This window comes from Bremia lactucae, linkage group LG9 (assembly GCF_004359215.1).
Source record: "Bremia lactucae strain SF5 linkage group LG9, whole genome shotgun sequence".
NCBI classification, from domain to species: domain Eukaryota; phylum Oomycota; class Peronosporomycetes; order Peronosporales; family Peronosporaceae; genus Bremia; species Bremia lactucae.
This window is the reverse complement of record NC_090618.1, coordinates 1,710,901-1,738,407: the sequence shown is the minus strand read 5'-3', so window position 1 is coordinate 1,738,407 and position 27,507 is coordinate 1,710,901. Positions and strand designations below refer to the sequence as shown.

General features: G+C 46.7%; 3 protein-coding genes across 3 annotated transcripts; 2 read left to right on the top strand and 1 right to left on the bottom strand.

Moving 5' to 3' along the window:
* Positions 1-20,679: 20,679 nt before the first annotated feature.
* On the top strand, positions 20,680-21,909 carry CCR75_000868 (uncharacterized protein; the record flags this gene model as incomplete). Its single annotated transcript, XM_067958974.1, has 1 exon — positions 20,680-21,909. The coding sequence occupies one exon, from the start codon at positions 20,680-20,682 to the stop codon at positions 21,907-21,909; it is 1,230 nt and encodes a 409-aa protein (XP_067819493.1).
* Positions 21,910-22,089: 180 nt separating this feature from the next.
* On the bottom strand, positions 22,090-24,577 carry CCR75_000867 (uncharacterized protein; the record flags this gene model as incomplete). The annotated part of the gene is made up of 2 exons (XM_067958973.1): positions 22,090-24,386; positions 24,448-24,577. The coding sequence occupies 2 exons, from the start codon at positions 24,575-24,577 to the stop codon at positions 22,090-22,092; spliced, it is 2,427 nt and encodes an 808-aa protein (XP_067819491.1).
* Positions 24,578-24,739: 162 nt separating this feature from the next.
* CCR75_000866 (uncharacterized protein) lies at positions 24,740-27,505 on the top strand (the record flags this gene model as incomplete). Its single annotated transcript, XM_067958972.1, has 1 exon — positions 24,740-27,505. One exon carries the CDS (start codon positions 24,740-24,742, stop codon positions 27,503-27,505), a length of 2,766 nt encoding a protein of 921 aa, XP_067819492.1.
* Between the last annotated feature and the right edge of the window lie 2 nt (positions 27,506-27,507).

Here is a 27,507-nt window from a genome sequence, read left to right as displayed (position 1 = left end):
AAGAAGATCCCTCTAATTGGGTGGGTATCGTGGATAGAATAAGCCAACCTTGACCAAAGTCAATGTGGCGACAAATAAGTATGTGCGCGTGGTCCGTGAGGCCTCATAGCTGGCAGCTGCACGGATCAGTGCAGCTGTTGGTAATGAAAATGTTTCAGTAGACGCTAATGCGTTTACTGTCGGCAATACGTCACTTCTACTCCATTGAAGGTGACTGGAAGATGTCATCTGTTAATGACATTGTAAGTGACAGTGACAAGTCACCTGCAAGACAAATTGTAAGTGACAGTCCAAGTTACCGGTATCACCCGACTCAGCGGCTACTGGAATGGCCGCCAAATCACCCGGGGTCGTGGCCGTTAAACCTTTGACTTCTAACGTGACAACCAGAGAGGTAATGACGAGGCTGTTCAACTAGTCAGACCTCTTTGGTGGGAAGTCGTCTGATGATGACTCCGTGGGCGATGATCACTCTGGTGACCTTAGTATACGTCATCGAGAGCTTAGTGATTGTGAAGGGAAGAGTGCTGCTGGTAGAAAGGAGTGATTCTAGGGACCGCCCCAAGGGCCAAGTAAACGTTAACGTTAACATGATCCAACAGGAAAGGGGCCGCAATACGTTGAAGTTCACTCCTGAAAAGAGGTATTGGTTGCCTTTAAAGGGCAACCTAATGCGTTGGTCTGATATGACCAACGATCGATATCATATTCCGTTTTTTGACTAATCCAGGCTTCACTAGCCTGATAAGGATGAAACGGAATTCTGCATCGATGCCTTTTCCGGGATCGGTGCTGCTCTTGTAAGCAGGCAAAGGATGCCAAACCTTTGTTCCATGCTTGAACAGCCTTTGTACAGAAATGTGCAAAACATAGGCCGTTAGGTCTGACTTGACAAGCTGAATGCTGTCCGTGGATGGTTCGAGAAACGGATCGTAGTCGGTGCACGCTATAAGCTGCAACATTTGTCTAGAGAGGCAGGCATACCTTGCCTCTCGTGGGGGGACTCATGTCCAAGCTATATAAAGGGACCAGGTGGTGTCCCTAAGGAAGCATATTCCCTTAATGATCCTCAATGGAGGACGCATCTCTTGCGAGATGCGTCAAGCGATTGACAAACCTCCAATCGATTTATGAGCGCGGGAAGCGCTCGTTCTCGATAGACCTTCTATCGAGGAGGATGGGTCTCGTCGTACGACAGAGCGAGACCCGGAACGGCCAACATTAGTTGGGATCGAGGTTCCCAACTATCATGCAAGGGTGGATACCCTCGTTAACGAGCGAGATAACTCGTTTTACCTCACGGTGGCTCGAGAAGCTTTCAACAAGAAAACGCTTCTCACCACTCGAATCCGTCAATGCATGTGGAGGAGGAGAAAATATCGGGTTTCCCTCGTTTGACGAATCCGAATCAACATCGTGATTTGGATCAGACCCTTCTATTTGAGGGGGACATTGATCCAAGCGATCCTGTCGCCGCGCGTTAGCGGTGACAGCTGAAAATTTCTCTCGTGACCAGTTGAGAAATTGTGCAACGGTTGCGACTGATGAACTGGCGCACGAAAGGACACATCAGGCGCTTCAAAACGAGCTAATGGCAGCTCGTCAGAAGGTATCTTCCTCAAGAGAATCAAACTCTGTTCCGAGATAATAAATAGCCAACAGAAATCACCTGCTGACTCGCTTTTATTTTTGTTTCCAGTGCGATCTCCACAGCATGAGAATATTATCGTTCGCATTAATAATATTGTTTTCGATACTGAGTCTTTAGCAACGTTGTCAATGTCAGAAAAAGCATAACTGTTATTTCTTAGTTCGTCCACTTCAATGTTAAATAACTCAACACTGGTATCCTTCGCATTGACCTTAGAACTAATGCGGGATGAGCAAGTTCTAGAAGGTTCTTTGCTCGAGCGAGCCCGTCTCCCGCTTAAATAAGAGTTACTCAGTATGTGGGTGGCGTAAGCCATTCACGAAAAATGGTGTATGCTTTGTAGAGGCATGCACTGAAATGTTGATGGCAAATTCTAACATCGGCTAGAACTCGCTCCAACTCAGAAAATAGTGGACGTATCCGCGAAGTATCTCTCCGAGAATACGGTTTGCACGCTCCGTCTAAAAAACTGTTTCAGGATTATCAAAAGTTGACATTATTAATTGCGTTACAAGTGATTTGAACACAGTTTGCCAAAATTCTGCCGTGATTCTGGGGTCTCGATCTGAGACCAGCTCACGGGGTAACCCATGAAATCGTAGTATCGTATCAACAAAGACACGAGCAAGGCTTTGGCTGTGATTGCCTCCGGTACTGCAACAGGATTTTCCATTTTGCTAGAACGATCAACAAAAACAAGATTCCATTGTTCTTATGTTCGTCGTTGGGAATCTAGAAGACGAAGTCCATGGAAACGGACTACCAACACTCTACCTGAACAGGCAGAGATTGTAACGGAGCACGCGATTAAGCACTGGGCTATGCGTAGACGCAAATTATTAAAGGGGTGGGGATGACGACACGAGGTGTGTTGCTAGCAACTGCTGTGTAATACAGTAACCAATTGCGTCTTGTGTATCGATCTTTTGAAGATCTACACAATTTCTGTAACCAATTGCGTCTTATGTATCGATCTTTTGAAGATCGACACAATCTCGACAATACTTTTAAGGATTGTTGGAATGGAATTCTAAGGTAACCCATCGACCCTTTAAGAGCCTAATCTTCTTGATAAGCTCTTCTAACGTCTCCGAGTACTGCTGATGACGGAATACTTATTGTTGCAAGAGTGGCCTTATGCTTACTATTGATTTTTGCAACAGTGGCCTTATGCTCACTCTTAATCTGCGCAGCCGGCTCAAAATTGGACCGGCGTGAAAGGATATCAGCGACGACGCTAAGTCGTCCTGGTTTATAATTTACGGGAAAGTTAGACTCCGCGAAGAAAGACAACCATCTTGCTATTCTTTGCGAGAGATGTAGACTGTTTGCAGCCGTGCGTAAAGACGCATGGTCCGTGTATACAATGAATGGTCTATAACCTTAGAGATAGACTCCAAACTTAGCCAGCGCGTATTTCATGGCAAGGAATTCCTGTTCATGCACTGGATAGTTGCGTTCAGCTGGCTGAAGCTGACATGACTGATAGCAGACAACGCGCTCTGCGCCGTTTGTGTAGTTTTGCATTAACGCACAGCCGATTGCAATTTGCTGGCGTCGCAGACCACATGAAATGGTATGTCTTGGTTCGCAATCGCAAGAATTGGCGATTGCATCAAGCTTTGCATGATACTCTACTCTTAAAGGAAACTTTGATTATCACATATGGAGAAAGGTTCGCGTCGCTCGGAGCGTGGGCTTAGCTGGTGTTTTTGGCTGATTTAAAGGCCTTCCCTACATGTATGATCGTTTAGGCAAAGAGTCGCGCCATGTATCAGCCCCCGAATAATGATGTGTTGCTGCAGGCGCGCTTCTTTGAAGTGCGACAGGCGAAGCGATCTCTGCAAGAATATGTGCAGGAGATGCGCTCGTTGTCGGCGTTCATAGTGAGAGTCCGATACCGAAACACATTCAGATGCCCACGTTTGTGAACAGGTTGCGGCACGGCCCATCGCGACAGGCCCTTTTAAAAAAGTGCCGTCGACGACGAAAGATGCAATCCAAATTGCCTTTGTTAAAAGCATTTCTTGAACAGTGCCTCGGCGACAGCTTGATATAAGCTGTCGGCCGAAAGGCTGGATGCCACTCCTATGAAGTTGGGCAATGCAGATGAAGTCTGCTTTAAAGTGCGGCAAGTGCGGTTATATGATGGCTCGCTGCTATACCAGAGTCCCACTAGGGCTAAGACGCCCAGCATGAACTCAAATCTACGAGAAGGTCATTACATGGTTATAGCCTCGTACACGAGTGAAATAGGCCAGCGGGGTTAAGATCCGAACTTTCGAGACCTCAGGGACTATGCCACTCATTTGTCGATAACTCTGAACTTAGGGGTAGATTCAGAGTCCGCGTCAGTAAGGCATCCCGCCCCTACTGCGCTCCTGCATTTCCTGAACTCTCAGTGGTTAATGCAGAACTCCCGTGTCTTTCACGCTAGTTCTTGCCATCACCACCGCGAGGTGGAAGGGGATCGAACGATTCTTCTAGTTCGTTAGCGAGGGTATCCATCATCGCATGATAGTTGGGAACCTCGCTTCCAAATGATGATGAACGTTCCAGATACCGACCTTTGGGTCCTTTGGGTAGGAAGTCCTCTTCAAATTTGTCATCCAAATCTAGTACGATGAAATCATCGTCGTGATGTTTACCCTTTAACGTGTATTGGAAACCAACTACACGTTTCTTAACCGTTACAGATGCGCCTGTTGCTATACGCATTGTCATCCTCGTTAGAGGGGTATCGTGCTCAATAAATCTGAGTCTGCGATCTACTAGCGTCGTCTAATATAATTGTTGATACCCCACAATCGACTAGGAATTAAAGTGGCAATTTCTTTGACACTTTTATTTCCAGGGTGATGAGGTTAACCTCGTTCCCTGGACCATTTACACACAACGTTTGTGTGTGAGGAGCAACTTTCGTTAAAATGCCTGCAAATTCTGTTGACCAATCTGGATCAGTAGAGCGCTCCGCACCTACTGACCCCGACCGTTATTTGACGATCCCCCTTGCCGTTGTGATTATACGACAGCGTCGTTGCGTCTTCTGCTATTTCTAGCAAGAGGTCGGTCTTTTTGCTCAGTGTTTTTAGGCACCGGCAGTGAGGCACTACATTCATAGGCGTAGCGGCCCGTCTTCTGACAACAACTACATTTTTTAAATCGTTTGTATCTTGAAGAGCGAGGTTTCTCGTTCTCTATATACGAGAGATCCATAGGTACTGGACCTCCGTTTACTTGTCGTCTCGGTGAATGATAAGCTATAGGGTGGACGAAAGCCTGATTTCGACTGCAGTCATATTGTTCCGCTACAGAGATCGCTTTGTTTTGCGTCTCTAGCTTAAGCCGGAACAGGTGGGTCTTAATAGGACCGTCTGCAAAACCTTAAAAACATAATTAACTGTGTTTCTTCATCAATTAAATGACTAACGATACAACTGGCCAGGTATCTTGTATGTTGGGCATAAGCGTGTAGATCACTCTTGCCCTGCTTCGAACCCTGAAGCTCAGCTCGAGCCCTGAATTCGGCACGTGGCGACCCAAATATTTAATTGAGCCGGGTCTGAAGACCTCAAAAACAACCCAAAAACTGACGAGTCGTAAGCTTGCCCCAAGGCCCAAGATTTGGCACGTCCGGCTTGTTGGACACGCCAAATTTAACTTTCGTCGCATCATCACTGATTCGGCGTACTTCGATGGCGTTATATAATTCGACGAAGTATCTCATATCGGAGTCGCCTTCGGCTACCTTAAGCTTGTAAATTTCGATCTTTAAGATTTCGAGTCGACGCGGAAGCGTCGGCCCATTAACAGCATTTACATGCTGCTGTCTCAACATTTCCAATTGTTGAGCACCCTGTCCTCTCAATACCTCCGCGTGTTGAGAGCCTTGCTAGTGAAGCAAGGCTACTTTCTCTCGGGCCGCGTCGAGTCCGTATTGTATAAACTCGGCAATGACCGCATGTTGTTCATCCCTTCCCAAAGTGCTCAGCATGGCGCGAACGGCCGGCTCACTTATGACCCAACTCATTCATTTGATCGCTCTCTATTCTAGGTCACTCAACCGAGTAAGCCTTTCACGCGTTGCACGATAGCCTTCGTTAAGGGCTAGAAAACTCCTTTAAAAGACAACAAAGCGCTACCAGGTGTAATGGGGTACCTTTCACTAGTACTGATAAGTTCTAAGTTTTAGTTAACCTTTCATTGATAACAGCGTACGTGAGGTGCCTCGATACTTTGCGTACACAAAGGTACAGAGAAGGGTTCATATGAAGCTAAGGGTCTTTAGCTTAAAGGTCTAATTTCCTATGCTACGACCTTCTATCGACTACTAAACTTTTACATGAATTACAAACTAAATATGGCGCCTCCTTGCGCACCGAACAATCGTGTCTTATAACGATTGGCGGGTTTGATTAAAACTTAAATGAACCAATCATTAGAAGTAATGTCTTATTGCACCAATATTGCCAGATTCGGTAATATTGGAAATATTTAGTCAAATAATTAATATAGATAATAATTTAAACTTCTATGCTTCTTTCCTTTCTTAGAATATATTATTAATCATTCCTCTTATAGGAAAAAATACTTTTGTGACAGGACACCCCGTTACAAACTGTCTGTAAGAAGCTGTTAAAAAAAGAAAACAAAGACTAGCATCGGGCAGCCGTGATCCTTAGCTACATTCCTTTTTGCGTACCTGCGTGGAAACCAATCAGGGGTATTCCTTCCCATTCGACAACATGCGAAGCTGTACTCCCCTTGTGCCAATCGATGCCCTGATTACCTAGCCGTTGCTATAAGATGTAAGGGTGGGTGCGACTATATGCGGTACATGATACATGCGCAAACAAGTCAATAAATGTCTTCACGCTCTTAACAAATTTTGTTAAAACACAAAATGAGCTACATGTGTAAAGGGCTAAAGTTGCATTATGTTACACAAATCCATTAAGTACACATGGTGTACTTAACGGGAAAGTCTATTACTTTATGTGAAATACTTCTATGGGCGGACGGCTGCCGCCGAGGCACTGCTGATGAATTGCTCCTAACTAAGGCAATTTGGATTGCTTCTTTCATCCTCGACGGCACCTTTCTAAAAAGTTCCTGTCGTGATGGACCGTGTTGCATTCTATTCATAACCCTGGGCACCAATATTTGTCCCGGTATCGGATCCACACCAATTTACGTCGACAGCGAGCGCGTCTCCGCACATATTCTTGCAAAAATCGCTTCCCCTGTCGCGTTCAAAAGAAGCGCGCCTGAAGCAATACTTCGTCACTCGGAGGCTGATACGTCGCGCGAATCTTTGACTTAAAGATCGCCCAGCTAGACAACGCCTAACCGCCCGCCATAAGCGCCAAGTAAGCCCACTTTGACGCCTTACCACGCTAATGCGCGAATTGGCGTACTACACCATCCAGGTGTCACCTTCGATGAGGTCCGCCACGCCGCATTGCTCCACGGCTACCAGCCATTGTATAATCTATTGAGCTTGGGCGGGTCCATCAGAATAGCCCTCGGCTGATACAGCCGAGCGGAAAGCATCTTAAGTGTCCTGTTAGGAGCCTCGATCAGAGCTTGCTCTCACCTAAACTTATCCTGAGTATTTGTAATGTCCTTCACTATCCGAGCAGAATTAACTCAATGTTCTCCAACTCAGCAACATGTTGCTCAGGAGGACTGCCTATGAGCCTGGCCAGGGCTTGCTCGCCAAGTTCTTGCGCCGGTGGAGAGGTGCGGGAAATGAGTTCAATCGAAATTGGGGCTCATCTTCACTGACACGCTCAGAGAGACGGGTCGTGGGGAGGTTTACTAGTGCTGCCAAGTGTAGGCGGGCGCTACTATAACAGCCACGCTCTACTTAAGCACACACCTTCAAACATTGTAAGGAAGCGGTTTGACCATCTTCTCTCACGTGCAGCGAGGCAGTGGATGGGCTTCTGAGCGAGTTCACTTAACGAACTAGGTACCGTAGGAGAAATCTCGTCACGGAAGCGGTTACCTGGCTTCACGTGCGCACTTGTTATCTATGAAGTTGTTTAAAACTAATTTATATTTAATATAATTAAAAAAAAATAAGAATTTAACCAATCAATAGATTCCACATCTGTAGAGGTGCACCCTTACATTGCAAACGTATCATTCTGAATATTTCGGATTACGGATGACGCTAGCCGTCATCCCTTTCAATGTGAATTCATCAATGTGCATCTCATACACAAGGGTGGGTCACTTTCTGCACCGCACTCAAGCGGAGGTCTAGCGCAGCCATGTGACGGCTCGCTGCTATGCCAGAATCCCAGCTGGTGCTAAAACGCCAAGCAAGAGGACCCCCTATCCGAAGCGTGATGGCAAGAACCAGCGTGCAAGACGCGTCAATTTTGCATCGACCGCTGAAGGTTCAGAAAATGTAGCAGCGCAGTAAGGGCGGGATGCCCTACTGACACGGACTCTGAAGGTACCCGAAGTTCAGAGTTGTGGAACAAATGGGTGGCATAGTCCCTGAGGTCTCGAAATTTCGGACCTCAATCCTGCTGGTCTATAGCGCCAAAGAAAGAGGCTATGACAAGGTGATGACCCTCCTAGTGGATTCGGGTGCATCACAAAAAAATTAAAACTCGCGGCTCTAAGAATGAGATCGGCAATGTTTGAGTCGCTTTGCCAGGATGGCAAGCGAGAAGAGGCGACCGTTCGTTTAGCGAACGGCGCGCTCGTTAAGTGTGAGGGAGTTCAGGTAGAACTCGCCTTCAAATTTAGTGATTTCTCTTGTTAAGAGAAGTTCACAGTGCTAGGTATGGAGAGTCCGTATGACCTCATCCTAGGCAGGCCATGGTTGGCAAAACACAACCATGGATAGACTGGCGTACACACACAGTTGCGAACTCTACGCAGGACACCGGAAAGATGTGCTCCTGCGTGAGGCATATGCAACTGATGTCGTGTCGAGCACAGTTGAGGGTGCGTTGACGGGATGTCAAACGTCGCCAAGTCCTACCGAGCTTGAAGAGACTGGTGAAGCGAGAAGGACGATGGCAAGTAGACATAAGTCCGATAGTCCTGTACAGGGCTTAGCGCCTGTGCAGTACATAGCGAGCTGACAGGAAGTCAAGCGTCGCAAGGACCGGCACAGAGCCTAGAGCCTGGTGCGGTTAGAAGGGTGCGTTAAGCAAAGAGAACAACTACACACTTCCCAGCCAAATGTCGTGGTGACTCGAAAAACGAGAACCCGACAAACAAGGACGATCAAATGCACGTCGAAACGAGCGACATCTGGATTAAATCGGTGAGAGAATCGGGCATTTGAACGAGGTATTCGAGGCCGTCAAAGACAAAGTTGCGGAGGCATCCAAAGTTGAAGTGCTCCGGCAAGTCTTTTAATTTGCCGAGGAGATAGCAAATCTCCCGGAGATGTCTTGGGATCTTTTTTTCGCCGAATTAAAGGAAGGGAGAATTCACGAAATAGTCACACCAGTTCCAGAAGAGAATTTGGTGAACTGTTGCTCGTCGTACACGATGGACGAGAGCGTCCTAGAAAAGGAGGAACAGCTCGCTGCTCAAGGCTGGGATGCCTTGAGAGATAGTCTATTCTTTGAGGTTCTGCGGAAATATCACGATGTATTCCCAAAAGAAATGACGATCCGCCTACCGGCGGATAAGAACATCGGGCACGAAATTGATTCGGAGCCTGGCCCGGCAACGACAATAAGTAAAACCTTCGGGAACTGGTGGTTGGTATTGTGTGACCAGGCAATGGCTGTTGCCGAAAGAACAAGTCGTTTATATCGATGAGTTCTTCGACAAGCGAGCTAGGGCGGGAGATGTACGTGAAAGCAAGTCACCTCACTGCAGACCGACCTTTTGTGTGCGAAAAACCACTGGAGGATGGTGCGTGGTTTACGCTAACAATAAGCTGAACACGGCGACCATACCAGCACAAACGCCAATCCCGCGGATAGATGACTTGTTGAGCCGTATGGGAAAGTCAGCTATCTTTTCCGCGTTGAAATTTGCTACTATCGGGTTGTCGTGTAAGGGTCCCGTTACACAATCTACTGACCAGCATTGCTTCATTGACGAAACGCTACATTGACGCCACCTCTCAGCTCAACAATACCCGGTGCTTCTTTTATTAAATATCGACTTATGGCTCATAATCATGGAAATGCCTAAGCAAATGTGGACAGTGAGAGAGTTTAGTGACGATCTAGCGTAAGATAAATCATGCTTGTAATGCGGTGTCCCGCTACATTAATATGTTTTCCTACAATAGGATTAAGAAGTACAAATTCATTATCTTCATTAGTTCCAATATTAAAAAATTGGTAATATTGATGCAATTAGACATCAGTTTTATTGATTGGTTGAGTTAACTTCACTTCAACCCCGCCAATCGTTACAATACACTATTAGGCGTGCGCAGAGAGGCACATTCTACTGTTGTTTAGGTATCTAATAATACGGTAGAAATAAGATCGTTATGAAAGAACTTAATATATTAATAATTTTACTATTTCTCTAATTAAAAACCTTAGAATTTACCTTTAGTAGCCAAGACTTCTTAGCTATTTATTACCTTCCTCTTCATATCGTATACGTGAAGCAGTCGAGCTACCCTACATTTACTGTAATCAGTGTAGGTTGACTAGTACTGTTGCAAAGGGTGCCCCATTACACCTGGTCACACTTCGAAGTACGTTTAACGGCCTACGCACGTTCCATCGAACATAGCCCTGTTGGATGAAGAAAAAAAAGGTTCACTCATTTGAGTCGCCTTGAATGGAGAACGATTAAAAGTATCAGTTCGGTCGTCGGCGGGCTGGCCGTTGGCGCCATGCTGTACACTCTAGGAAGAGATTAATGACATGCGACCATAGCCGAGTTCATTCAACACAAGCTCGACGTGGCCCGAGAAAAAGAAACCTTGCTTCACCAGCAAGGCTCTCAGCACGCAGAGATGTTGAGAGAACAGGGTGCTCAATAATTGGATTTGCTAAAACAGAAGCTTTAGATGCTGCTTGCGGGTTGACGCTACAGCGTCGACCCAAAAGCTTACAGATTCAAAATCTATAAGTTTAAGGCAGTCGAAGGCGACTACCTTTTAAGATTGTTCGTCGAACTTGACGATGTCGTAGAAGGTCGCCGCATCGATGCCGATGCGAAGAAGTGAAATTGGCATGTTCAACTTAGCCGAACGTGCCGAGTCTTGGGCCTTGGGGCTCAAGCTTCACGACTCATTTGTCCTTGGGTCGAATGAGATCTGTCAAATCCGGCTCAGACAAACATTTTGAGCCGCAACGTGCCAAATTGAGGGCCTGAGCCGAGATTTTTGATCTAAAGCAGGGCAAGCGTGATCTTCACGCTTACGCCTAACATAGACAATACCTGGTCAGTTGTATCGTGAGTCATTCTATTGATGAGCAAACACAGGTAAATGTGTTCATCTAGGGTCTTCCAGGCGGTCCAGTCAAGACCCACCTGTTCCGGCTTAAGCTAGGGACGCAAAACCAAGTATTCTCTGTAGCGAAACAATATGACTTCAGTCTTGAACAGGCTTTCTTCCACCCTATAGCTTATCGTCTTCGAGACGACAAGAAAACGGAGGTCCAGAACTATTGAACCTCTCGTTTGTGGACAGCAAGGATCCTCGCTCTTCAAGTGACAAATAATTGCAAGAAATGCAATCGTATTGAAAGACGGGTCAGTGTAGTGCCCCACGCCCAATGCCTAGAAATACTGAGCGAAACGATCGACCTCTCGCTACGAACAGCGGACGCCGCGGATTCGATGCAGTGGCGAAATCAGGTCCGGAGCGCCTACTGATCCATCATCGTCAAAATAACTTGCAGGTTTCTTAACGTAAGTTGCTCCTCACACACATTAATTGTGTGTAACTGCTCCATATGATGAGATTGACCTTATCACCTTGGAAATTACAGTGAGACACATAAATTGCCACTAAATTTCCTTGTCGATTGTGGGGCGTCAAACAGTTTTATACGGCACCAATCGCTTGAAGATCGCAGACTCAAACTTATCGAGCGCGATATACGTTTAACGAGGATGACAGAGCGCCAAGCAACCGGCGCATTTGTAATAGTAAAGAAACGCGTAGTTGGTATCCAATACACGTTAAAGTGTAAGCAGTACGATGATTATTTCAGCGTGCTAGATTTGAGTTACATATTTGATGTCATCCTTGGATTACCATAGCTCAGAAAGTACGAGCCATGTATAAGCTGGCAGCATCAAGCCTTCACGATGCCTGTCTCTCGTTCATCGAAGTGTCATCTAATGAACGTCTTGGACGGTCCACAATCGTGTGGATGTTTTATGAGTGGGTGCGATGGCCTCACTCGTGAATCGGTCGTTTGCACGACTGCACAAAACCTCAGTGTAAAAATCCATCACACTGTGGAGCTAAATAGATACCGACGGCTGTGCACAAGCATAAGCAGCGTCGAAGTTCGACCACTCCAACAAGTTGAGTGGAACGAAACAAGGGTGTTTGCTAAAAAAAAGAAACATCCAAGAAAATTAGAAAAGCTTGTCTATAAGAGACGGTTCGAAAGTCCTAGATTGACTGAAGAGTCGATCGCAGAGGATATCACTGTGGTCTCGGAACCACAGCAAGCGGCAGCCTGTAAAGATACTTTCCAAATAAAATTTCATGAAATAGGTCCCTACAATTCAGCGGGAATAAGTCCCTCAAAACCTGTGATCACAGGTCTCAGGCACCTTCGAAAAAAGTATTTAAGAGGAGCTGGAACATTTAATGTCCTAGTAAACAATAGATCAAGTGTAGGCGCTTATACACTTGATCTGCTAGCGTCTCCGAAGTAAACTTCGGAGATAACTCAAGTGCCAACGCTAGAACCGAACCGATTCTTGCGTGATCAGCGTAGTGGCAAAGTCAAGCAGATCTGCGTACTTGCCCCAGATAACAAGTACGTGACCTATATTCGGTTGGAAATACTAATTTGTGAAAGCGAACGGATTCTCAGCAGCTCATCGATGGACGATAGAGTCCTCGATCAGAAGACTCGGATGGAACATTTACGTCCAAACCTGAGTCTTTAGAGACATATTTCTAAAAAGGATTTGATCGAATTAAGAACATATTCCCTGAATCTGTACCGTATAGATATCTAAGAATAAAGGCACTCGACACGAAATCGACCTGATTTCAGGTTTAAAATACTGTGTCATGAAGCAGCGGTAATTGCCTCGTCAACAAGAATTAGCGGTCGACAAATTCGTTGCCGATCGCTTAGCAGCAGGCCATGTAAGGGAGTCAACTTTCATACAGAGCTCTCCGACTTTCTGTGCGCGTGAAGAAACCGGAGGGTGGCGGGTTGTGCATGCGCTCAATTAATTGAACGCTGCAGCGGTACCGGCTCAAAAGCCGAAATCACAAAAAGACGTATTCATTCATGGTATGAATACGCCTTTTTGTGATATCGGCTTTCATCTCATTCATGGCATGTCAAAGAGTACCATCTTTTCGTCAATGGATCTGATGGATGGATTCTATCAGATCCTTATGGGCGAACAGGATATCCCAGTCAAAGCAGTAAGCACCCCAAGCGGTTGCTATGGGAATGGCTAGCATGCCACAGGGACTTATTAATGCCCCTGCAAAATTCATCAGATCTGTAACCAATCTGTTGAGATCGGTGCAAAATTTCGCACCGAGTTATTTTATTGACGTCTTCGTTAATACCGAGCTATGAACAAGAAGTCGGACGTTGAAGTGCATCGTACACACGTCCGAAAGGTTCTTACAGTTTTGCGTTAGAATAAGTTGATGCATTTCTCAAAAAGTGTATATTCGCTACAAGCGAAATACCACTTCATGGGCAAACGCAATGTACGCCCTAATCCAGTAAAAATCAAGCCAATCACCAGCTGGATGTAAAGGGACTTCAAAAGATCCTTGGTCAAGCGGTGTACTCACATAAGTACTCCTACAATTATGCCGAAATGACAGTACATATTTCGTTTTTGTTGAAAAATGTATAGTGGTTATGGAAAGCTGATTGGCGACGTTCCTTTGAGAGTAGAGTATCATGCAAAGCTTGATGCAATCGCCAATCCTTGCGATTGCGAATCAAGACAGACCATTTCATGTGGTCTGTAACGCCAGCAATTTTGCAACTTTCTGCGTTTAATGGATCATAGGCAACTCGCATGAAACTGCGTCAGGGAACACATCCCTGAATTCGATCAAATCTTTGTGTAAACGATTTGTCTTAAGTGACTCCCAGGATTGAGTGGTATCTCTCTCGATCCGAGTCTTTCACATCGAGGACACTTTCGTCCATCGATGAGGTGCTGAGATACCGTTCGTTCTCTGCAAAAATGACCGCTGACAGAATATCGGTTACGTATTCGTCCTCTGTGACATGTACGCATATCTGCTTGATTCTGCTACTATGCAAATCTCTCAAGTACCGTTTAGATTCTAGGGTTAGTAATTGAGTTATCTCCGAAGTTGATTTCGGAGGCGCATACCGATCAAGAGTATAAGCGCCTACTCTTGATCCGTCATTAACAAGAAATTTAATGTCTCGGTTTCTTCTTGGACTCCTTTTGCACAGGCTACCGAGGGATCAATCACTCTGGGTACTGAAGTCTAGTCACTTCAGCATTAACTATTTGAGGAGGTTCCTTATCAAGTACGTAGGGATTTATTCCCTCAACATCTTCTGACTGTGATTGCGCTATTACAGTCGGTTCCTCTACGGTCGACTCTCTACTCGACCTGGGATCATCGTGTTGTCCATTTTGAACAGCTGGTATATTCCTTGAATGTCGTCCGCTAGGCGTACATTCTTGTCGCAATTCACTCGACTTATCCAAGTGGTGGACCTTCGGCGCTGCCTATGCATTTGCACAGCCGCAGCTGACTCCACAATGTGATTGGTAATCACACTGTGATCTTTTGCAGTTGTACTAACGACCGTACCACAAGTGAGGCCATCGCACTCACTCGTAGTACGTCCACACGCTTGTGGACGCTCCAAGACGTTCATCAGATGGCCATCTGATGAACTAGTGGCAGGCATCTTTAAGGATCGATGCTGCCAGCTGATCCTTGGCTCGTATTTTCTGAGCCAAGGTAAACCTAGGATGACATCAAATTTGCCATCCAAATCCAGTGCGATGAAATTAATATCATACTGTAGATCTTTTAATGTGTAGTGAAATCTCACTACGCGTTTCATCACTGTTGTCGATGCGCCTGTCGCTTGAGGCGCCGTCATCCTCGTTGGAGGGATGTCGCGCTCAACATATTTGAGCCTACGACCCCCTGGCAAATGGCAAAGAATAAAGTTATTCGACGCTCCGCAGTCCACTAGGGCTCTAAGTGATAAATCATTTGTCACTTTTAACTTCAAGGTGATGAGGGATACCTCATCACTAGGTGCAGAAACACAAAATGATTGAGTGTCTGGAGCAACTTTCGTCAAGCGATTTGCAAATTCTCTTGAGGTTGCTGGATCAGTAGGGCAATGCGCCTCTACTGACCTCGACCGTTTTTTGGCGGTCCGCCTCGCGGTTGCGATTCCGCAACAGCGTCGGACGCGCGACCGTTGCCGTTTTTGGCAAAACGGTCCATGATTTCGCTCAATACCTCTCGGTACTGGGCGTGGGGTACCACACTCATGAGCGTAGTGTCCTAACTTTTGACAGCGATTGCAGAAATGCAATCGCTTATTGTTCGAAAAGCAAGGTTTCCCGTGTTCGACATAAGAGAGGTCCATGGGTTCTGGACCTCAAAACTCGTGTCGTCTTGAAGGACGATACGATGACGAACTCGCTTATGCCTGTCTCAAGCTAAAGTCCTCCTGTTCCGCAACGGATATTGGTTCTTCAAGCGTAGCCAGTTTCAAGCGGGACAGGTGGGTTTTTACGGGACCATCCGTAAGACCTTGCATGAACACCATAATCACCGTGTGTTCATGAACTGGGTTATTTGTAATACAACTCGCTAAGAGTCGTATGTGCTGGCCATAAGCGTGAACATCACGCTTGCCTTGCTTGAGTTTCAAAAGCTCTGATCGAGTTCTGAACTCTGCCCTAGGCGGTTCAAACGTCTGTTTGAGCCAGGCTATAAAAGCCTCTAGCGAGGAAATACATATGGGTCGCGCAACGTAAGGCCTAGTGCCCAAGTTTTGGCATGACCTGCCAAATTTGACTGGGTGAATGCGACTTTTGTTTGCTCGTCGACGATGTGACAGCCAAAACTTGGGCACTTGGCCTTAAGTTGCGCGACCCATATGTATTTCCTCGCTAGACGCTTTTATAGCCCGGCTCAAACAGACGTTTGAACCGCCTAGGGCAGAGTTCAGAGCTCGATCGAGTCGACAATGTGACGAGCCCTTATGGCATCGTCCAACTCCACAAACCATCTTAAGAGGGAGTCTTCTTCGACTCCAATATACTTAGAGACGTCAATCTTTAAGGTTTCGGGATGACGCGTGTGAATCATCCCAGGTGCAGGGGTCTGTACCTGTTTGCATAAGTACTCTCGCAATAATGCCGAGATGACTGTTCATCTTTCTCGTTTCTTAAAAAAAGACGAGAATGACTATGGAACGCAAATTGTCAGCATTCGTTTGAAGGTATCAAGTAAAGCTTGATGCAATCGCCCATTAGACGATTGCAGATTCAGACAGACCATTCCACGTGGTCTGTGACGCCAGCGATTTTGCAATTGGCTGCGCGTTATTGCAATACGATACAGACGGCGCGGAGCACGTCGTCTGTTACCAATCTTGTCAGCTGCAACCAGCTGAACGCAATTACCCAGTGCATGACAAGGAACTCCTTGCCATGAAATATGCACTTGCAAGTTTAGGGTCTATCTCCTCGAAGATAGACCGTATACCGTATATACGGACCATGCGTCATTACGCACGGCCGTAAATAGCCCACACCCCTCGCAAAGAATGGCGAGGTGGCTATCCTTCTTTGCGGAGTACAATTTCTTCGTAGAAAATAAAACAGGACGACTTAATGTCGTCGCTGATGCATAATCACGCCGACCCGATTCCGAGCCAGATGTGCATTCCAACAGTGAAAATAATCCCACTATTCCAACAATCATTACAAGTGTTCCGTCATCAACTTTGTTTGATGACATAAAGAAAGCCTACGCAGAAGATAAAGATGTAACCTCAACTGTTCTGCCTGTTGAGAGCCTTGCTGATAAAGCAAGGCTACCTTCTCCTTAGCCTCGTCAAGTTCATAATGTATGAACTTGGCGATGGCTCAATGGATGGCATCTCTGTCCAAACCGGACAGCATAGCCAAGATGGCATCGTCCCCTACGGTCGAACTCATTCGTTTGACCGCACTCCTTTCTATGTCACTTAAAAAGGAGTAGCTATCACGCAAAATTGATGCGTATTTCCATTATTATTTAACATGTCCATGTTAGATGATGGAACTGTGGTCCTTGTACGGGTTACAAAGTGCTACAAGGTGCAACGGGGCACTAATGGCTTGTACAGCTTCAGTACAAGTCCACTTAGCACTGCCTCAGTGTGAGTGGTGCCTCACGTCACTTCGCATACACTAGTACGTGCAGAGGAAGACTCTTTTCAACACTTGCTTTCAAGAGGATTGATTGAAACCTGTATTAATACAATTAAGTTCATCTGTTCTATCTACTTAATACTAACTTATTATTAATTAATACAAAACATGTAATCAAGTCTTGTCTGTCTTTCTCTTTGCGCGCGTCCAGCGCTGACTGGACCGCGGAGAAAGTAGAAATAATGGTCTATATAAACCAATGGATAAGCTTTTAAATGTTTCCATGTAAAGTAATATTCTCCAAATATTATCTTCCTTTTAAATAACATATTAATTTACAACCTTTAAGTGTTAATTTCATGCAACGATACACCCCGTTACAAAGCCGGTCACAAAAACAATGGAATACTTGTTTTTGTAGACAGATTCAGCAAGATGGTACATCTTGCTGCAGTATCCGAGTCAATCACGGCTCCAGGCTGTGCCCTTGTCTAAATCTACACGATTATCAGACTCCACGGTTTGCCCCGTGAACTGGTCTCCGGTAGCGATCCACGGTTCACGGCAGAGTTTTGGCAATCCGTGTTCCGATCTCTCGGAACACGGCTGAATATGTCAACTTTTGATCATCCGGAGACAGATGGTCGGACGGAACGCGTCAATCGCGTCTTCGAAAATATATTTCGGGGTTACGTCCAATCGTATCCGAATTGGAGCGAGGTTTCAGCGATGGTCGAATTCGCCATCAAGAATTCGGTGCATGCGTTTACAACGCATACACCGTTCTTAGTGAATGGCTTACGCCATCCACGCATACCCACCCAATTAATGAGAATTTTTATTTAAAGGAGGTGGACTCGCAGACGCGAAATCAGCTCTGGATCATGCTCATCACGCGTCAAATTACCGACGACGCAAATGATGTTGATGTCGAAGCAATCGACATCGAGAGAGAGAAACTCAGCAATAGTGATGACACTATCGTTTAAGAAAAAAATAGCACCAGCGAGGAATTTCTTGCTTAAGAAGAGAAAAATCTTATGGCAGTGCGCACAAAGCGCACTTGAATACCACAAAACAAGTGAGTCAGCAGAGGAATTTCTGCTGGCTCGAGAATTGGTAGTCCGTTTCGTACAGGATTCCATTTCTAACGCAGTGGACTGGCCGAAACGGAAAGCAGACAACATGAATGAGCAAATAATCTTTAATTCAAAATTGATGATCTAGTACTACTGTCTACGGTAAACTTACTTAAGCATGAAGTCACTAATGTGGATAGTAGTAAACTTCTACCCAAGTTCATTGGGCCATTCCGTGTACTGCACTCGCAGAGGCAACGCGTCGCTCGTTTCCAAGACCCTCCTCCAATTCATGGAGGTAGCGATCGAGTTTTTTTATCTTCGACTCTAGATCCGACTCATAGGTCGGATCTACATTTCTCTTCCCCACCACAACCATTGGTGGATTTCCACTGTGTTTAATGTTTTTGTCTGGAACGTATCGTAAACCACCGTGATGGGAACGGGTAGCAAACGAGTTTTGTTGTTTGTTGGCGCGGTTATCCACCTTTGTATGGCAGCTGGGAGCCTCGGTCCCAGCTGGATGTTGACGTTGAGGGCCCCGTCCGTCAGTATGACGAGACCCATCCGATGGTTCAGAAGTCTATCGGAAACACGCGTTCTTAGCGCTTGTAAATCGATTGCAAAACGTCAATCGCATCGCGCATCTTGATAGAGATGCGAGCCCTTCACTAGGGCGAAGAAAGGGAACAAACGTCCCCTTTCGCTCGTTTCGTGTTGTCGACACGTCACGGACACGGATCACCCCACGTGAGGCATGGAATTCCTGCCTCACGAAACAATCGATGCAGTTTAAATCTTGCACCGTTTGGAGTTCGTTTTTCAAACTTAACGCGAATCGCGTTAAGTCTTTGAAGACAGGCTTCGCGTCCAACGTATTTGACATTGCGAATAAACGCGTTCCAGGCTTGCATCAACGAACTTTTATCTCGCTTGATGGTGCCAGTATACCATCGTGCTTAAGAGAAGATCGAGATAAAAATCTTCCTTAGCGCAAAAGTTCATCGCGCTGGGATCAAGACCATATAGCTTTGTCGCAATAAATAAAAGATATTTATTGTGAGGAGAAGTCTCTTCGGACAAGCTACTGAGTAGCTGTTCGGGCAAAAGCCACGGCTTCTTCTCAAAGGCAAGACAAGACATTTTATATTCTGCACTCCCCTGAGTGTTACCCACTGAAGCAAGGGTATCACAAGAGCATTTACTACGATGGTTTACGCCGTCCTCATCACCACGCACAAGGATGAGTGCAGGCGATGGCACGGGAAACGGTGCTGGCGATGAGGAATCATCCTCATCGTCGGAATCAGACATGCTATAGCGAACGCTATTAGCACGACTGCCCATATGAGCCCCCTCATTCGAAGGCTCATAGTCAGTTGCCTGACGACCCGTAGGCAACTGTTCCACTCTCCCCGAGTCGGCCATCTCGTTCGACTCGCATTCATGGTCGGCCATCTCGACTCGCATTCATGGTCGACCGCCGAAGAGAGGTCGCGTTCACGTGGTGGCTCACCACGTGCACCCGCAACAATTAGTGTTGCGGGAGAAGATGATATTACGGCAGACGGAACGTCTGCCGCAAGAGACAATAATGCGTCACTGGCGGCTGCATGAACCGCAGCCGAAGGCGCCACACTATTCGCTGACCGAATGGACCCGTTAACCATGCGATAGTATTAAATTGATGGTTTTGACCAATCAACATCGTTTTCAATGAAGTGATCTTATAGTGTCCACCACATTCAATGACAGTCAGAGTGATTGTCGTTTAATGGGGGTGTATCGTTACATTAAATCAACAGTTAAAGGTTGTAAAAGGTAAATAATATTTTGAAAATATTACTTTAGATAGTAACATTTCAAAAGCTTATTCATTAGAAGATATAGGCCTTTACATCTACTTTTCTCCGCGTTTAGTCAGCATTGGACGGGCGCAAAGAGAGAGACAGATAAGACTTTGTTACATGTTTTGTGTTAGTATATAATTAAGCTAGTAGAAAATAGATATAAGCAATGCGAATAGTCGAAATTCTCTTTAAAACCCTTTAAAGCAAGTGTTTTAAAGAGAATTTCGACTATTCGCATTTCAATAATAAAAACTGATAGCAAATTTTATTGCCAACTTTTCGACCAAGTCAGATCGTCGTAAAAATACTCATTTCAAAAGAACAAGCAGCCGTAGTCAGCAGAGCTTAACTCGTTGCTGCGCTGGGTTAACTTGCTGCGCTAAACGTATCGTAAAGGCTAAATGCTTCATGACGAGAACAAAACTGGTGGCAGCCAGAAACACGTGAAATGACCAACTTGATTGTCCTCTTACCTTCTTAATCCGATAATGTCCCGTGTATTCATTTGTAGTGAATTGAAACCCTGAGCCATTGAACGTCAGTCTTCATCATGACCAGTGCGGACTCAAATGTCGATGAGCATCACGGCTTTGGTACTACCGCAATCCATGCAGGCCAGGCTCCGGACGAGCACACTGGTGCAGTAGCCGTCCCTATCACTCTAGCAAGTACTTTCGCGCAAGCGTCTCCAGGCGTCGTCGCCGGTCGTGAACAAGTCAACTCGTTTGGCAAGGGCTGGGAGTATTCGCGCACGGGCAACCCTACGCGTGGTGCTCTAGAGCGTGCACTAGCTGCTTGTGAGCAAGGCCGTTTTGCCGTGTGCTACTCGTCCGGCATGGCCGCAACAACAGCTGTGACGCATCTGCTGAAGCACGGAGATCACGTTCTATGCATCGATGACGTCTATGGCGGCACACAACGGTACTTTCGCCAGACTGTGTCTCCTACGTATAATATTGAGTTTACTTTTACGGACATGGGAGATCTTGACAAGGTCAAGACGCTGGTACGTCCTGGATCGACTAAACTCATTTGGATCGAGACCCCTACGAACCCGACGCTCAAGATCACAGACATTCGCGCTGTGGCGGACTTTGCCAAGAAACATAAGTTGCTGCTGGTTGTCGACAATACATTCATGTCGCCTTATTTCCAAAACCCCTTGACGTTGGGCGCTGATATTGTCGTGCATAGTATCACCAAGTATATCAATGGCCATAGTGACGTCGTGGGTGGAGTAGTCATCACGAACTCGGAGGAGATTCACACCAAGCTCCGATTCATTCAGAATGGTATTGGTGCGGTTCCCGCGCCATTTGACTGCTACATGGCACTCCGTGGTCTAAAGACGCTGCACGTGCGCATGGCCACTCATGCAAAGAACGCTCAAGCGGTCGCAGAATATCTAGAGGCTCACTCTGCTGTTGAAAAAGTGTCTTACCCAGGGCTGGCCTCTCATCCGGAGCATGAAATTGCAAAAAAGCAGACGTCAGGGTTTGGCGGCATGGTGACATTTTACGTCCGTGGCGGTCTTGAAAAGGCACGTGCATTCCTTGAGAACCTTCAAGTGTTTACACTGGCTGAAAGCCTCGGCGCGGTCGAGTCGCTGGCCGAGTCTCCTGCTATTATGACGCATGCGTCCGTACCCGCGGAAGTGCGTCAATCGCTGGGAATTTCCGATAACCTCATTCGTCTATCCGTTGGCATTGAAGGCCTCCCAGACATTCTCGCCGACCTCGAGCGCGCGCTTGCTGCTGAGCCCAAGGCCTCGTTAACTTGAAGCAATAAAGCGCGTTTCATTTCAATTATTTTTTACCATTTTCTAATTCCAATTGAAAATTGACAATCCAATCAAGCACACGTTTTTAATGAAGAAATTTTAATCTTGTATTTTACAAATTCGACACCAGAAACTACTTTTGATCTGAATAGAGAGGTTTATAAAAAAGCTCAAAGCCTTTTACAACATTTGCGTGAGCTCCTCGCGCAGATTCCGAAAACCTGCCAATTCCTCATCAAACATCGAAAACGACGCCTTCATTTCCTGCCTCGTGTCAATACAATTATCGGCTTCATCCGGTGACATCGATGGCCCAAGCGTCGACAAACTTTTGCTCAAACGTGGCGCGTTTTTCAATTGCTGCAAAAAATTTCCCACCGACGCACCAGATAAACGACTAAAAGAGCTCCCAGCTCCAGACGAAACCGAGTCCCCCGCAGTCGTCGCAGCGCTTAATTGTCCATCATGGATTGCAAAAGGCAAGATGAGGGCATCCAAGTCATCCATGAAATTGTCCCGCGACTCAACAGCAGCTTCTTCATCTCTCGAATTACCAGTACTGCCAAGCGCAAGACTCAAGGAATCCGGACTATCGGGAGAAATCCCCCACGCCGCGACCCCCGTATGCCCAAAATCAGGTAAAAATTCACAATGCTCTCCAGTGCTCATAGTTGCCGACTTTACCGGTTTTGCAGTCTCGCTACTTCGTTGAAAACGATCGGTCGTAATAAACATCGGCACAGTACTCGAGCCAGAACACAATTGACTCTTTGCATACGCATACCCCGGCGACTTTGAAAGCAGCTCGCATGGATTAGCTTGAAACGGCGGACTGGACGTGAAGGGAGGTAAGCACTCGGTCGAAGGGTGTACATGCGAGCCTGAATACGTTGTGATTGTTTCTGTTTTCGCAGTAGAAGACATGTCAGTGGTGCCTTCGTTCAAAAGTACTAGACTTTCATTGCCGCCCGTACTAGTACTACATTCCGAGACAAATGCACCACTAAACGATCCTTTTCGACTATGCAATCGATGTGGCTGTACGTGAGACGGTGGGACACTGTCGAGTGCAAAGCGCTCAAACGATCCGGCCGCAGCATGAGTCTCGAGAAAGGGCTTGTGCGTGACTGCAGGAGACGTAGTGCGTAGCAAAGCTACCGTCTTTGGATGGCGAGGTGGCGTTGACAAACATTGATACGCCGTACTGCCGTGGCTACTCGAGTCGAGTAAATGAATCGGTGGTTCGTCCAAACAACTCGGAGACGAGTGAAGTCGAGACTCGGTATCATGATGCGCTGCATGTCCCTCCCACAATTGCTGCTGTCGGTGCTGAAACGCCAACGACGGCGACAACGTATGTTCTCGTTCGCGTGCAATGGCGACGTTTCCATATCCATACGGCGCAGCCGCCACATTCAAATTTGCTGCGGCATTCAGTAAATGGGTATCGTCTTCGCCACCGTACGAATGTGCATGCTGCAAAGTAGCTCGATTCGCAGCAATTGCGATGCTTGCTTTATTATTACTTCGAGGAATGGCCATGGGTCTTGACATTCCTATGGGTAACTGCACTTCCTCTTCCCTTTGAGGATCCATGTCATGATTTAAGTGGCTAAATGGCTGCTGAGTTGTCACTGGGATGGAGCGTGGAGACGACCGACGCGACGATAGAGCGTCCTTGTCGTAATTACTCGTGGGCGGAGGTCCATTCACTGGCACAAAAGATCCCGTACGATGCTCATGTTCTCGCGTTGGCGTCTCCACGGTCGTACTTCGCGATACAGGCGCACTCGCTGACGCAAATTCTGGAGAACTAGGCACATAATCTTGAATAATAAAGTCGTCTTGTAAAATCCGCAAAGGTGCTGCGAGCTCTCGGAGCTCTGTAAATGGATCACAATCGCGACGATAGACTGCTGTGACTTTTAAATTACCAAACGGTGTAGTAATTGGCATAAACGAGTAGCTGCTTGTAGCAACGCGCTGGGTTTCAAACGCATGGACGGCATCACTTGCAACAGCACCATGGAGCGTGTAGCTCAACATCGACGGGTACGACTGCGTAAAAAGACGATGTGCTGGAAGCTGGCGCATAAAGGAAAAGAGCGCACGAAGAAGCACGCTAATTCGTTTGCAAACTTCTTTTAGCTGCTGAATAACGTCCTGTGTCGAGCTTAAGTACGCGAATGCATGCTCTCCATCAGCTACAAACGTGACGCTCCAGCGCTCGAGTAAAATTGTGTGACTACCGGCATCCCAATAAATGTCAATGGCAAGTGGCAACGTCACGTCTTCTTTCCACGCCGCCATCGCGTCGCGAACGATCGGGACTTCCTCAATATCGAGATTAAAGCGAGCGCGACGACTTCCACGACGCAAATCGGGTTCCGCGTGGAAATTCACGCGACTTTGGATAATAAGTTCAGCGACTTTATACAAGAATTCCAGCACAACTTGCTCCGTTTTGGCTCGACCAGCTACGCAAAACACAAGTGAGGCATCACATGTCACAGATGCGAGTGATGAAAGGCTACGTACTCGAAGACCGGGGAGGCACCGCGATGTTGCGCATGTTTTGAGCGCTGTAGCGATAGTCTGGGCCTGGGTATTGCGGTGATGACGAGCGCGATGGCTGCGTGGATTGCATCGAGTCAGTGGACGACAGCATGTCCAGCTACAGACGTGAAGACCGACGCACAGAGGAGGGAAGGGTCTCTTCTCGCAAAGAAATTCTCTTGACGTGATTAGTCTTGAAGAAAGAAGACTCGAAAACCTAATTTTTGAAATATAAAGTCGAGAAAAAAACAGACAATTTGTCTTATTAACGTCTATGGGGTCGGAAGACGAGTGCGAAGATGGCGAGATCCTCCAAGAAGGCGAAGCAATTGCACAAGTCGCTACTTTGAACCAATTTGCTGTCTCCGTCGCTCTTTCGACTTTAAATGTGCCTCGCACACATCAAGGTATTGGGCACCCTTCCAAGAGTGTTGGCTCGCTCACTCCCACTCGTCAAACTCCACGCAAGCGCACGCACATGGCGCTTGATCACGCTGCGACATTAAAGACCGCTTCGTCTATCTACGACACGCGTGTGCCGCTGTCGCAGCGTCAGCGTACTACTAATCACCATAATACGGACCGTCGACGGGACGACGCAGGTTACGAGCCACTGGACGACCGCATGTACGCGGAAAACATGATCATTAAACACCCACGACAACAACCTTCTAGCAATGTATTGCTTGATTTTGCCATGTGGATGAGTGCGGTCCGTAGCCGTACACGTTTAAACCTTGACGACGTCCAGACACTTGTGCTCAATGTCCTCCGCGGGGACAAACTCAATGAAGACGGTCTCGTGAGCCCATTTTTGCTGCCGTATCTTTTCCCTGGCGCGCCGCTACCGACAAAAGTATGTATCATTATGCTAAAAAACATGCATCCATCTGTAGTACAAAAGTTTCGCCCCACGTTACGCTTTTTCGATCAATGTTCGAGTATGCCAGTCGTAGTAGCAAAGGCCGAATTGACTCAAATTCGACGATCCGAAGCTCCTATAGCTGAGCTCATGTATCGATTTACAAAACCAAGAGTCGATCTCACAATACTCTCGACGGAAGAGCTCTTTTTTGCGCATGAATTGACGTTTGTCATGAAACACTCGGCGGGGTTTACCGATGAAGTCGTTTTGACGCCCGCAGGGACTTTTACGCGTCAGAGTCAGCCTCTTGGAGGCACGTGGAAGCTGGATGGGGATTTGTTGCATCTCGAGTGGAGACAACGTACGACGAAAGTGGCGTTAAAAGAGACGGTAAACGACCTCGACAGTGTACCCGAGGAGGTGGAGAACGATGTATATACGTTGGATGTACTTGTGAGTCAAGACGGTAGGATGCATGACTTTCGGACGGAATCTGTAACGGACGAGACGTATGCGCGTACAGTACCAGAGCATTTGATGAAGAAACGTCGGCAGAACGACAAGCCACGGTCTCTGTGGCTAACGCTTGTAAAAGCCATTGCTGTCGATGTACCCCGTTCATTGGATGGGACGCTAATTGTGCAAAAACAAGAAGCAAAGGAAGAGTCTGTGAAGCTTAGCAAAGCAAAAGTGGTCGAGTCAAATGGCACTGATGCGATCGAAACGTTTAAACGGGAAGCGTTCGAGTATTATTTGCTGTCACTTGATGAATTGAAACAGCATGGATTTCCTCTAGACACTCAAGAAGAACAACGCAAGTTGTTGATAGCGACGGAAGGGAATACTCGCGATCACTACGTCGCAACCAAGCCCCGACCGATGCCACGGAATAAAGCGTGGACTGACAAAGATGAAATGACAGTGGAACTCTGTACGAAATCCTTCGAGACATCGTCGCAAGATTTGATCTATGCTCTCGACTGTGAAATGTGTGAGACGGATATTGGCATGGAACTCACGCGCGTGACACTCGTCGATATTAAAGGAAATGTTGTCTATGACCAGCTTGTAAAGCCCCAGAGCACGATCATTAATTACCACACGGAATTCAGTGGCATCTCGAAGAAAAGTTTGCAGCATACTAAGTGCATTCTCGCGGACGTGCAACGGGAGTTAACCACGCGATTCCTTTTTCAAGACACGATTTTAGTGGGGCATTCGTTAACAAGCGACCTCCGTGCGCTTCGCTTAGTCCACGGAACTATTGTTGATACTGCGATTCTATACCCACATGAACGTGGTTTTCCATTTCGAACGTCACTTAAGTACTTGACAAAGACTTATGTGAAGAAAGACATTCAAATGGCGAGTCAGACTGGTCATGACTCGGCTGAAGATGCCATTGCGTCGTTGGATCTATTACTGCTAAAGGTTCGAGAAGGACCTTGGTATGGCATCCCTGAGTCCGACACTTGTAGTCGTGCGTTTGATTCGATTGTTGATAAAGTCGCTGCTCTTGGAAAAACGATGACGATGCTTCGTTTGCAGACGGAGGAAGACTGTGAGAGGATGACAGCGAAGTCAGCAAAGCGAAAACCATGGGATATTTTTGCCAGTGGCGATCATAAGGATGACTTACAGAGTCCATTTCGCCATGCTCAAGCGCTGAAGGCCTCTGCGGAAGCCGATTCTCCTTTGGTTTCATCATCTTCTTCGGCAGCAAGCGCTCTTTTGGACGTGAAAAGTTGTGTGTCATTTGATACTCTCAAGTCGAGTCTTTTGGCGACATTGGGCGACGAATCCAACGACAAAACGCGATCGTCGGATCTTTATTGGATTGAAATTGAGCCGCCGCGTGCAAGTACAGCGCTAAGGAACGATTTCGTCAAGAATCATGAAGTATGGATGGCAGAACAGCAGTCGTATTGCGAACAAGTAGATATGTTCTTGCAACAAGTGTGTGAAGATGTACTCCCAAAGGGAATACTAGTATTGGCGCTTCCTCAAGGAGATTTGAGCTTGTTAAGGTACCTCAAGGCCCTGCGAATGCGCACCAAGTGGCGTGACGCAAATATGAGTACGGACAATATGGCAATTGAAGAGCTGCACGCTGCCGTGAATGATGCATTCCAAGGGGCTATGGATAGCTGCCTATTTTTGAGGCAGAAACGCTAATC